This window comes from Corylus avellana, chromosome ca10 (genome assembly GCF_901000735.1).
Source record: "Corylus avellana chromosome ca10, CavTom2PMs-1.0".
In the NCBI taxonomy this organism is placed as follows: domain Eukaryota; kingdom Viridiplantae; phylum Streptophyta; class Magnoliopsida; order Fagales; family Betulaceae; genus Corylus; species Corylus avellana.
Genome location: NC_081550.1, coordinates 8,758,315 through 8,771,880, shown reverse-complemented (window position 1 = coordinate 8,771,880; position 13,566 = coordinate 8,758,315). Strand labels below are relative to the sequence as shown.

The following is a 13,566-nucleotide window of genomic DNA, read 5'->3' as shown; positions in this document are numbered from 1 at the left end:
GGTTCGACCACTCCCAAGGGCCATGGGATGGCTTCGGCCACCCCACTCCCAAGGCTTTTGGGGTGGTTCGGCCACCCCCCTTTTGCAAGATGGGGGTGACTGAACCACCCCCATGCTCTATGGGGGTGGTTTAGCCACCCCCTACCCAAAATGGGGGTGGTCGGCCACCCCATTCTTTTTTTCTTATTTTTTTATTAATTTAAAATAATATTTTATTATTATTTTTCTTAGTGAGATATGTGTTTCATTTGTAACCATAAGATTTTTGAGAAGAAAGCTTAATCATTAACTGGATATTATCCAGTCCATAATGGACTGGAGAGAATCTTGTTCTCCTATTTATAGGGTAATGTCTAAATACAATTATAGTAATCAAATCTCTTTGATTTGATTATAATCCTAATATTTTATTACAATTAACCCATAAATAAATAATATTTGACATCAGCATAATATTTTTCATATATTTAACATGGTTGACCATAAATCGGCACAATTCGAATCCAAACCCGACATGCAAAAACAAATTATCAATTAAATATGCTAAAAAAAATATAAAATAACATTTTTCTGTAATATTTCCTATTTAACTTCCCACAATGGCACATGGACGGAAGCTAATTACTAGGATTTTACTCGACAAAAGCGTCGAATCCGCCGGACTGTTATTTTCTAACATTTTGCTTACATTCTTAACATGTGGGTGGCTACGAAATTATGTCTACTTTCGAGGTGGCCTCTCTTAGTCTTTTTGTCAAAAGCTTGAGGCCAGATCTTAGATCTATTTCTCATTCTATTTAAACTTGTCATGCCGTATAGCATTCTAATTAAGTTCTTTAAATTTTACTTTTTTAAAAAAATTTGAAAAAAATTATAAAAAGAGTCATTTAATAAACTATCTACTCTATTTCAAATTTAACTTTTATAAACAAGCCTCTCCGAATACCAAATGTCAAAAAGTGAGTTATTTAGTTTTTTTAAGCTTATATATTCATTTTTCATTCTCTCTTTTATTTACCAAGAAAAAAAAAGAATTAAAAAAATAAGAAAATAATAATATTTGACTAAAGTAGAGAAAGATATAATGAATTTGATATTCGGTTCATTTTAAAAGTAAATAACTCACCTTTTTTTTTTAATTTTTAATTTTTAATTTTTTATATTTTTTCAATGTGGAATACAACACTCACAAATACACTCACAACAAAAAATCAAATTTAAAGAACTTAATTAGAATGCTATACGGCATGACAAGTTTAAATAGAATGAGAAATAGATCTAAGATCTGGCCTCGAACTTAAATGGGGTGGGTAGGGGGTTTGAGCCACCCCTTCTTTTTTCTTATGTTTTTATTAATTTGTTTTTAAAATTTTTTAATTTAAAATAATATTTTATTATTATTTTTATAAGTGGGATATATGTTTCATATGTGGCCATATGATTTCTGAGAAGAAATCCTAGCCATAGAAGATCCTGTTCCATAAATAAGGACTTTTGTATTGTAGAAAAAAAAAAAAAAAAAAAAAAAAAAAGGTTAATGAGCACAATGTAGTCTTTTAGGAGTATTCCGAGTGGTGAACGTAGGTGTTTAACACTGAACTACTCGTAAGTTCTTTGTGTTCATTCTCTATATTGCTTCTGCTCAATATTCTGCATCATCATTATTTTAACAAACCACAACTTGACGCATTTAATTAAACGGATCAAACCTCTTAATCTTAACCCTCTAATTTTTTTATGTCGAGTTAGCGGGTTATGTTAAAAATTGCCTGCTACTTATGTCGTGTGTCGAGTTCAAGTTGTATCAAGGCAGAAATATAGACTATATCAATCAACTTTAATTCAATCCATTAAATTAAACATGTTAGACTCTTTAACCCTAACTCTTTAATTTTATGATGAATAAAAAAAAAATGTTACTTATAAATTGAAGGTACCACTCCAACTAAATATTCAGACAAAATACTGAAAAAACGTAAAAATATTATTTCTTATTAATAAAATATAAGATATTTTAATAAAATTGGTGCGTGGAAGAATCCATTCATATCAGTATATCACGACGATGTGCCGCATCCAATCATCACAAAAGTAAGCGTTCCTAACGTTATAATCCTGACATTTTCAAAAAAAATATGGCCGTTTGAATCAGAATAATGTTCCAGCTTTTGTCTTGACTGCATTGTTTTGTGTGCCATTTTTTTTAATAAACTTAATTTATTATTTTATTTATTAGACAATTGCATTATCAATTATCATTTACTAAAGGACTCCGTACTCGTAGTCCTGGAGAGTGCTTTTACTAGCCATGAAAGGCAAGACACCCTGGATGTGGAAATGTTAGGAACCAATTGGGCCATCATAATTAAATAACGTGGGGGCAAAACACTCCTAAAAATCATTCAAGATTTGAAGAAAGAGAAAATTTGTTTTATTTCCTTGGAGTTTTATGAATTTTTTAATTTAAATTTTAATGTTTAAAAATTGGCAAGGTACTTTCGTAATGTTTTAAAATTTTGGGTGGAACCTCCTCTTAAACTCCAGCCAATGCGATTGAGGGAATATGCCATCCAAAACTTCAAATTCGAATGATGTATCCAAGCTAACAGAAACGTTGTCAATGTCCACCTCACATTGTGAGGAAACTACCATAGTAAAATTAAAAAAAAAACCCTAATTAATTTTTAATTTGCATTGGACTTTCAAAATTTTTAATTAAGACCCTCCGTTACTAATTTTCATCTAATTGGACATAAATTATCCTACGTGCGTTTCACGTGAAATTTTGATGCTCTCTATTCTAATTTTGTCCTTATTAAAAATTAAGAAATTACGTAATTTCATAAGTTTTTTGCCCTCATTTGTTTTTATTTTTATATTTTTTTTATCAAATGAGTACTTTTTTTATTTAAATGAACTTTTTAAGTATTAAAAGTATTTTTAGATCATTCAAATGCAATTTCAAATAGACCTGTAACAAACATTAACCATACCACGTGTCAATTGGTTGCGATGTGATCCACGTAACTCTAACAGTTGTTGTGAAGTAATATACGGTAGAGACCACTTTTGACAGACAACTTACTCCATGGATCTTTAAGATACTTTTTAATATCCTTCAGGGTCAATTTAGTATAACTGCAAACTACATGGACTAAATAAATAATTTCCTCAAAATAGACTCAGAAGAAAAATAAAAGAAAAAGAAAATCCCACTTTTGTGGACAACAAGGATATAAACAAAGAAATTAAATAATACATAAACTTGTTATAAAAGTAGCATCCCTCCCGTTGGGCATTTCATAATCTCAGCACACTTCCCCCTATCAAAGGTTACTGCAGCATTCACACCTGACAGTAGCAGAGGAAAGAGGAGAGAGAAAATATCCTCTAAATTCATTTCTCTCTGTTTTTTCTTTTCTCTTCCTCTGAGTCTCTGTTTCTCTCTCATTCCGTTTTGGTCTGTGTAGCTGTGTGCTCTGTATCTCACCTCTGTTCACTGTTCAGTAAGCAAGTTCAAAGCTTTCTTTCTTCTTCACGTCTTTAATCTTTATGTTTCATCGTATTGATTATACTCTGTATGCATATTTCTTTTCCTCCAATGTTGTCTTTTCTAGACATTGATGTTCACATTTGAAATGCTTCTTCATGTTCATGTTCATTGATTACTCTCTGGTTTTTCCAGCTCAATCTAAAATCTTTATGCTTCTTTCTCTCTCCAACTATAGTTTTTGTACCAATCACAGTCTCTGTGTCTATGTTGCATTCTTTACTGAATATTAAGTTTATCAACTATCTGACTCTGTTAAATCTGCAGATTACCAACAAAAAACCGACTTGGGTCTGCTAAAATGGGGAGATTTTCAATACCCATGATGGGTTTCATGCTATTATGCTGTTTGGCAGCTCTTACTGAAGCAAAATACTTGAAATACAAAGACCCAAAACAGCCATTGGGTGCTAGAATCAAAGACCTCATGAAGAAAATGACTCTGGCCGAAAAGATTGGCCAAATGGTGCAGATCGAGCGCAGTGTTGCCACGCCCGATGTGATGAAGACTTACTTCATTGGTAACCAAAAGTCACTGAACGATCTCTAAGTTTCTATACCAATACATGCTCTATTTTGTCAAAGTTGGGTTTTTTAGGACACAATTTATGGTGTTGAGTAAATGGATTGTGATATGGCTGGGCAGGGAGCGTTTTGAGTGGTGGAGGGAGTGTACCGGCTCCGAAGGCCTCAGCGGAGGCTTGGGTGAATATGGTGAATGAGCTTCAAAAGGGGTCTCTATCCACCCGTCTTGGAATTCCGATGATTTATGGGATTGATGCAGTTCACGGCCACAACAATGTCTACAATGCCACCATTTTCCCTCACAATGTTGGGCTTGGAGTGACCAGGCAAGTATATGTATGCATTTTAATCTGAGTGATTGATGCAGGAAGATGTTTGTTGAAGTCCACATGGACACTCCTCTAATGGAACTTTGAAGAATAAAGTTTGGTGGATTTTTATCAATAATGTTTTCCATCTCAATCCATTTCAAAGTTTCTAAACGTTTTGAATTGTTAAATGGTTTCATTAAAAATCTCTGCACAAAATGTTTCGAAATACTAGATTTGGGTACCTTATGGCTGGAACATAGAAAGTCTTTTGAGCCATTTCTAAAATTATTTCTGTTTGCCATTTTATGTTCTTTCAGGGATCCTCAACTTATCAAGAGGATTGGAGACGCAACAGCCCTCGAAGTTAGAGCTACTGGGATTCCTTACGTTTTTGCTCCATGTATTGCGGTAAACAAAACAGTAGACACGGTTTCATAAATTCTTCACCCTCCCCACAACGAAAAAAAAAAAAAAACCTTGTCCACATGTACTAACATGTTTTTGTCTGCTATTTTTGTGTGCAAAGGTTTGCCGGGACCCGAGATGGGGTCGATGCTACGAGAGTTACAGTGAGGACCCTAAGATTGTTCAACAAATGACGGAGATTATACCCGGTTTGCAAGGAGAAATCCCTGTCAAATCTCGAAAGGGTGTTCCCTTTGTTGCTGGAAAGTAAGATAGCTTTTGAAAAATTGCTACTGCCTTTTTTGTTTATTTAATCCGGGTGAATCATTTAGCTGGAAATATTATTAGAGAAATGCTGCGATTCCTCCCGGTGTTCTCCTGATGTTCTTCTCATCCTACGTAAATACTGTTTCCTAAAAAAAATATGGAGGATGGGAGGCGAACACCAGGAGGAACCATTACATTTCTCATGTTATTATCCTCGAATAGATTCGGATAAGTACCTTTAATAGCATATGATCAATTGTAATAATTGCATGAGCTCCTAAATAGGTTGGAAAAATCTACATTCACAGGAGCAGGATTTCTTAAAAAGTTGATTAATTCAAACTTCTAAAAAAAGGGTTGTTCTTGCCTTGTAGTGTTCTACATTTAATACCTGTACATGATTATAAGGTTTTTGCTCATTTGATCAATTACTTGTTTCCATATGCTTACCTTGTATAATAGATATTCATATGAGCTTTTAGGAAATAGCTTTGACTTCAATCATTCCTCGCATTGTTAGCAAAAAAGTGCTCAAAGTTATCTGGATATACTATTTTATTTTTAATGTCGGGGAACGTCTCAAAGGTAAGGCTCTTTGGACCCACCCTTGCAGAGTAAACTCCGGTCCCGTACACCGCACCCTCAAAAGTTTCCCTTACTATTAGTTTCACATTATACATATAAGTAGCTTTTTTGGGACAATTTTTGGTCTCAGTCTAGTGGGTGGGCCATTTTAAAGGTGGCAAGTATCTTAATTGAGTAGGTAGAGGTCAACATCCCATGGGTACAAAAACTCAGAGTTTCTCATGATATAATATATCTTCTTTTAGACTTTGTTTTGGGTTGTCTAGACAATGTTTGGGTCTAAAGTGATGGACCATGTAGACCTTTAGATCTGAATATATTGCAATGATAATTAATCTAAGTCTCCTAACACTCCCATTTTACAAGCTTATGCCTTTGCTTTTGGCTTCTTCATAGGTGGCTTTCCCTATGTCGGTCTATAGTATCTGAAAACAGTTTCCTAATTTACACGGTTGTCCCATATTACTATTTCGTTATTTCTGGCTGTCAAGTCCCTCAAAACTATGATGTGCCTGCAAAGCAAGAATTTGTTTTAACCTTTTTTATTTATTTATTTATTATTATTTTTTAATATATGATGATTAATGTATCAAATGAATAAAGATATAAAACCTGGAAGTAACAATTTCACCTGATTTTTTTTTATTACTTTGGCTAGACAAAAGGTTGCAGCCTGTGCCAAGCACTTTGTGGGAGATGGCGGCACCACCAAGGGCATTGACGAGAATAACACTGTGATTGGTTTAAATGGATTGCTCAGCATCCACATGCCCGCCTACTATAACTCCATTAGCAAGGGGGTTGCAACAGTTATGATATCATACTCGAGCTGGAATGGGAAGAGGATGCATGAGAATCGTGATCTTGTCACTGATTTCCTTAAGAACAAGTTGAAGTTCAAGGTAAAAAAAATCATTGGAATAATCAACTGAAATGTACATTGAAGGTGCAAAGTAATGAGCTTCTTTTGGGTGTTCCAGGGTTTTGTCATATCAGATTGGCAGGGTATTGATCGGATTACCTCCCCTCCCCATGCTAACTATTCATACTCTGTTGAAGCTGGAGTTGGTGCTGGAATCGACATGGTCAGTTAACATTCAACATGGTCTAGAACATGTTATTTTGAAAATTTAAGATTCACTGTTTTTGTTCCTTGAGCTCACACATGTAAAGGGGTTCTATTTTTATCTTCCAATGTGTTGCAGATCATGGTTCCTTACAACTTCACAGAGTTCATTGATGATCTAACCGATCAGGTGAAGAGAAAAATTATCCCAATGAGCAGGATTGATGATGCTGTGAAGAGAATCTTGAGGGTTAAATTTGTCATGGGCCTCTTTGAGAATCCAGTAGCTGATTTCAGCCTGGTCAACCAACTTGGTAGTAAGGTGTGTTCTCAGAGTTTGTTCTCTTAAGATGACTAGAATGCTCTTCTTCATCTATCTCAATTGGCAGAATTTTGCCTTGCTTACCAAAATATCTTGCCTGGACAGGAACATAGAGAATTGGCGAGGGAGGCTGTAAGAAAAACACTTGTGCTACTAAAGAACGGAAAATCTGCTTACAAGCCCTTGCTTCCCCTTCCCAAGAAAACGGCAAAGATACTTGTTGCAGGAAGTCATGCTGACAACTTGGGCTATCAATGTGGAGGCTGGACCATTACATGGCAGGGTCTTGGCGGCAATGATCTCACATCTGGTATGATATGTAATAATCAATATGCAATTTTCCTTTATGGATATGTACACAGTTTGATGGTGTATAACATTTGCATAAACAGGCACAACAATCCTGAATGCCGTGAAAAATACAGTGGATCCTAGCACCCAGGTGGTCTACAGTGAGAATCCTGATGCAGAGTTTATCAAGTCCAACAAGTTCTCGTTCGCCATTGTTGTTGTGGGTGATCCCACATATGCAGAAATGTATGGTGACAGCAACAACTTAACTATACCAGAACCCGGCCCAAGCACTATCAACAATGTGTGTGCTGCTGTCGAATGCGTTGTCGTTGTCATTTCCGGCCGCCCTGTCATAATCCAGCCCTACCTTGCAAAAATAGACGCACTTGTGGCCGCTTGGCTTCCGGGAACTGAAGGCCAAGGCATTGCTGACCTGTTGTTTGGTGACTATGGATTCACAGGCAAGCTTGCTCGTACATGGTTGAAGACATTGGACCAGCTGCCAATGAATGTTGGTGATCCACATTATGACCCTCTATTTCCATTTGGGTTTGGCTTGACAACTAAATCTACCAAGAACTAGGACACACCGGTTTGGATGGATGGCTGCTTCTTCCATCCACTTCCTTTCCTAGTGCTTGGAATTTTCTGATTATGAACTTTTTCCAAAGAGAGCTTCATAGTGTATTTTTTACATTACTCTTGTACGGATGTGTCAAGAAGGAATGCTAAAGGGGAGTGTTTGGTTGGTCCAATTCTCTGAACTTGGGAGTTGTATGTAATATCTACTGCTTTGAAAATATATGATTTCAAAAGCTATTTGAGTGATAAATATTAGAGAGGAGGAGGTTCAGGTTTGTTCTGAGTTCCGAAATCTTGTGGTAGAGTTGTTTTCTTGGTAGTGCTTGTTGTACGGTGGGATTTTGTAGCCTTTGGTAGGGAGAAGGGATCCATTTAGAATTGTTTTCTTGGCAGTGCTTGTTGTACGGTGGGATTTTGTAGCCTTTGGTAGATATGAAACCTGTTGCAAAAGATCGCTACCATTTCACTCAGAACAGAGTACTTTTCTTCCAAATTGAATTATAGGATTCTCTCATTTTTATTTATTATTATTTTTTTTTTAAGAAAGTAGTGGTATGCTTCTCATTAGAAAATCAAATAACTGGAGCATATATTGCTCCAGTAACACAGTTTCTCTCAGGAGAGTTAAATTATATATGTAGTGTTGTCCCACATTGGTTGTTTACATATAGTGTCTGTATCATTAGCCTATATATATAGGCTCCTTATGTATATTATCTGTGTGATTCAATATACAACCTTATTCTCAACATGGTATCAGAGCACAGGTTCTGAATCACTTTAATTTTTTTTTTCCGCATCTTTTTTTTTGACGCTGCTAGTGTTTTCTGGCAAATATCTCGCTCTGTCCTTTTTCGGTTCTCTCTCTTCCTCTTATAGTTTTCAGTGGCTCAATATACCGCTAGAAACCTTGGAAGACGACTGTTCCAGAGCTGCCGCACACAGCCTCATCGAAGCTATCACGCTTCCTCACGAGCTGCTCAAAGTCCTAGCCGTTATGCCACTGCCACCCTGCCACAGGCCACCACTATGGTCTGTTTCCTTTTTTTCCGGGTACTGTTAGATAGATCTCCTTCCAACGATTCCAAAATAGGCAGCAACACCTCCAGAAACCTCTGCACGCGTCCCTAGAAGATCTGTGCGTCTGATTCACGCACCCAATCGCTGCAAGCCATTCTGCGCGTCCTCCACAAGCGCCAGGTCTTCAGGCTGCCACGTCATTAGTTCCACGACAGCGGTGCCACCTCATCGTTGATTGTTGACTGTTGCCCGTGGACCATTAACTTTTGACTTTTCGTTGACTTCCATAGTTAACCAGGTGCTTTCTTCTCTATTCTTTCATTCTGATTTCATATTTGTGGTCTGTTTTTGCATTTGAGGATTCGAGATGGCACAAAATGAGATTCTCCATCATGTTCAGACTGTACTGGATGGTACAAATTATATGGTGTGGTCTCAATCTATGCGTAGCTTTCTTAAAGGCTATAAGCTTTGGCTTTATGTGACTGGGGAGGTCAAAAACCCAGTTAAAGGAGCTTCTGAATTAGATGAGGCTTTCACCACTCGTCTTATTTATTGGGATAGTAAGCATCATTAGATTCTTACATGGTTCTGTAACACCACTATCCCATCTATTTTTGCGCTCTTTGGCAGCTTTGATGAAGCAAAGGGTGCTTGGGATATGCTTGCTTCTTGTTATTCTTCTGTGGATGGTACTCATGAGTATCAGCTTCTGTTTGAGCTTTTCCATCTAAGGCAGGAACCTGGTCAGAGTATCAATGATTTTCTTGCTCGCATGCAATTCTTGTGGAACCAAATTGATGTTTCTAATCCTATTTGGAAGGATCCCACTAATGCTGTGATGTATGTTACACGTAGAGATCACCATTGCCTTCACCAATTTTTGATGGCATTGCGTGATGATTTTGAGCCTGTTTGTGTGTAACTTTTACATCGCTCTCCTCTTCCCACTTTGGACACTGCCATCTTCGAACTTGTCCGTGTCGAGACTAGATCACAGACTATGCGCTCTCAGCCTAGTCATACAGTGTTGGCTGCGCCTTCCTCTGGTTCTTCGTCATTCCAGCGAGAGCATTTTGATAGGTCAAGTACTCCTCAACTCCCTCCTAAGTCTCGCAATAACTATTACTGTCATCTTTGTCAACATCGAAGGCACACTATTGACAGGTGTTGGCATAAGGGAAGATCTAATGAACCCATAGCAGCAGTTGCTCATACTGAGAGTGGTTCATCTTCAACTGTTTCATCTCCAGCTGCTCCCTCTTCAGTTGCACCCTCTTTAGTTGCTCCCTCTGTCCAGGCATTAGGATCTAGTGTCACCTTATCTGCAACTGACTTCGAGGCAATAGTCAACCAGGTCGTCCTATCTCGTTCTGGTAATGTATCTTCCTTTGTCCTCTCAGTCTTGCTAGGTACCTCTTCCCCTTGGCTCTTTGACTCTGCTTGTTGCAATCACATGACACCTCACCCTACTTCCTTTACCACATCTGCACCTTCACCTCATTCCTCATTGATTCGCACAGCTGATGGCTCCATTATGACTGTTAAAAATATAGGCGCTATCAATACACCTTCCCTTTCTGTTCTTGAAGTTTTTAATGTGCCTAACTTGTCCTTCAATCTCATTTTTGTTGGCCAATTGTGTGAACTTGGATATAGACTTGTTTTTGACTTTTCTAGTGTGCATGTGCAAGATCCTCGTACGAGTCAGACCATTGGGACCGGGTGTAGAATTGGGCGCATATTTGAACTCTCATCCTTACACCTTCCCACCACTAGCGTCTTTGCTACTGCCTCTTCATCATCCCCATCTATTGCATTTTGGCATTCGCGTCTTGGTCATGCATTTGCATCTCACGTACAACTTTCAGCTTCAAAGGGCTTGTTAGGTTCAGTTTCTAATAGTTCATTTGATTGTATTTCCTGTCTACTTGGGAAACAACCGGCTTCGCCATTTAATAATAGTGAGTCTCATGCTATTTCTTCTTTTGATTTAATTCATTCTAATGTTTGGGGACCTTCTCCTGTTGCTAGTATGAGTGGTTCACGTCATTTTATTATTTTACTGATGATTTCTCTCGTTACATTTGCGTGTTTTTAATGAAATCTCATTCTGAATTATTGGATATTTATCGCACCTTTGCAAAAATGGTTGAAACCCAATTTTCAAAACTCATCAAAGTTTTTTATTCTGATAATGCTTTAGAATATACTCAACATGATTTTCAAGCCATCCTCAAACATTATGGCACTGTTTCTCACTTGTCGTGTCCAGGCACCTCACAACAAAATGGTCGAGTTGAACGCAAACTTAGGCACATTTTAGACACTGTCCATGCTCTGCTTCTTTCCACATCTATTCCTACCTTGTTTTGGGGTGAAGCTGTTCTCACGACTGTCTACATGATTAATAGGTTGCCTACCCCTATCCTTGATAATTGCACTCCTCACGAGAGGTTGTTTGGCTCTGTCCCCTTATATCATCATCTTCGTGTTTTTGGTTCTGCATGTTTTGTTTTACTTCAACCTCATGAGCACACCAAACTAGAGCCTTGCTCTTGGTTGTGCTATTTTCTTGGATATGGAGTGGAACAAAAAGTCTATCAGTGTTATGATAGTGTCTCTTGTCGTCTTTGTATCTCCCGTCATGTCGTTTTTTAGGAGCATGGACTATTCCATGAAGTCGGCAAATTCAACATGTCATCCTTCCCTTCCTTTACTACCCTTCTTGAGATTCCTCTTTCTTCAACTCCCACCAGCGATGTCTTGCCAGAATCTCCCTCGCTCAAACAGCAGTCATCCGATGCTCTCGATGCCGCTTTGCCTGCATCCCAAGTTTTGTTCCATCTGAGGATCCGGTCTATACTCCACCACCTGACCTTCGCCGATCCATCTGAGTAAGATCTCTCCCCTCCCATTTACAGGATTTTCATTGCTTTCATGCCTTAACTACCTTGCATGAGCTTCACTCCTTTCGTGAGGCCTCCACTAACCCTCTTTGGCAGGCTGTGATGAAAGAGGCACTTAATACTTTACACAAGAACAATACATGGGATCTGGTTAACTTGCCTCCTGGAAAGTATGTGGTTGGGTGTAAGTGAGTTTACAATATCAAGACTTGTTTCGATGGTACTATTGACAAGTACAAGGCTTGACTTGTGGCCAGAGGTTTTACTCAGGAGTATGGTGTGGATTATGAGGAGACTTTTGCTCCAGTTGCTTGCCTATCTTCTGTGCTTGCTCTGACGGCTGTTGCAGCCTCTCGACATTGGTCACTTTGTCAGATGGATGTCAAGAATGCCTTCCTTAATGGTGATCTAAGTGAAGAAGTCTATATGCAGCCACCTCCTGGATTATCTCATCCTACAAACAAGGTTTGTCGTCTTCGTCGAGCTCTATATGGACTTAAGCAGGCTCCTCGAGCATGGTTTGCTAAGTTTAGCGTCACTGTCTCTAGCCTTGGCTACTCCATCAGCTCTTATGATTTAGCCTTGTTTATTCGCCGCACAGACCGGGGTACCATACTTCTTCTACTATATGTTCATGACATGATCATCACTGGAGATGACATCACAGGTATTCAGGAACTTAAACAGTTCCTCAGTCAGTGCTTTGAGATGAAAGATCTTGGCCCTCTCAGCTATTTTCTTGGTCTTGAGATCTTTTCTTCTTCTGACGGTTATTATTTGACAGAGGCCAAGTATATCTCTGATCTACTTTCCTAGGCCAATCTCATAGACAGTAAGATTGTTGACACACCGACTGAGCTTAATATTCGTCTCACTCCTGATGATGGCGAGCTTCTTCGTGATTTTACCTTATATCAGCATTTAGTTGGTAGTCTTGTCTACCTTACTGTCACTCAGCCTGATATCTCGTATGCTGTCCATCAGGTGAGTCAATTTATGGCTGCTCCTCGCTCCACTCATTTCTCAGTTGTCCTCAACATTCTTCGCTACTTTAAGGGAACATTATTTCATGGGCTCTATTTCTCCTCTCAGTCTCCTCTTCAGCTGCATGCTTATATTGATGCTGATTGGGCGGGTGATCCGACAGATCGTCGCTCTACCACTAGTTACTGTTTCCTACTTGGCACCTCGCTTATCTCTTGGCGAAGTAAGAAACAAACTGTTGTTGTTCGATCTAGCACTGAGGCAGAATATTGTGTTCTAGCTGACACTACCTTGGAGCTTCTTTGGTTACGATGGCTGTTACAGGATATGGTTGTCTCTCTTTCTTCTACTACTCCTGTATATTGTGACAACATGAGTGTTATTCAGATTGCTCATAATGATTTTTTCATGAACGGACCAAATATATTGAGATTGATTGTCATTTTGTCCGTCATCATCTTCTTCAGGGCTCACTATAGCTTCATTCTGTTATGTCCCGTGATCAGCTCGCGGACATCTTTACAAAGTCACATCCTGCAAGGCATTTTCATGATCTTGTGTCCAAACTCAAGTTGGTCTCTCGCACTCCACTTTGAGCTTGAGGGGGGCTGTTAAATTATATATGTAGTGTTGTCCCATATTGGTTGTGTACATATAATGTATGTATCATTAGCCTATATATATAAGCTCCTTCTGTATATTATTTTGTGTGATTCAATATACAACCTTATTCTCAACAAGGAGGA

At 38.3% G+C, this 13,566-nt stretch overlaps 1 protein-coding gene across 1 annotated transcript; it reads left to right on the top strand.

Annotated features, from left to right (window-relative positions):
* Positions 1 to 3,294: 3,294 nt before the first annotated feature.
* LOC132163510 (uncharacterized) lies at positions 3,295 to 8,299 on the top strand. Its single transcript, XM_059573820.1, has 10 exons — positions 3,295 to 3,506; positions 3,818 to 4,071; positions 4,197 to 4,401; positions 4,704 to 4,794; positions 4,913 to 5,058; positions 6,302 to 6,545; positions 6,624 to 6,728; positions 6,849 to 7,031; positions 7,137 to 7,341; positions 7,424 to 8,299. Exons 2-10 carry the CDS (start codon positions 3,852 to 3,854, stop codon positions 7,906 to 7,908), a joined length of 1,884 nt encoding a protein of 627 aa, XP_059429803.1. The 5' UTR covers positions 3,295 to 3,506; positions 3,818 to 3,851; the 3' UTR covers positions 7,909 to 8,299.
* Positions 8,300 to 13,566: the final 5,267 nt, after the last annotated feature.

Coding starts and splice junctions, on each gene's coding strand:
- LOC132163510 (XM_059573820.1), top strand. CDS start 3,852: ATGGGGAGATTTTCAATACCCATGATGGGTTTCATGCTATTATGCTGT. Junction 4,795..4,912: donor TTTTTGCTCCATGTATTGCG/GTAAACAAAACA, acceptor TTGTGTGCAAAG/GTTTGCCGGGACCCGAGATG. Junction 7,032..7,136: donor TCAACCAACTTGGTAGTAAG/GTGTGTTCTCAG, acceptor TTGCCTGGACAG/GAACATAGAGAATTGGCGAG.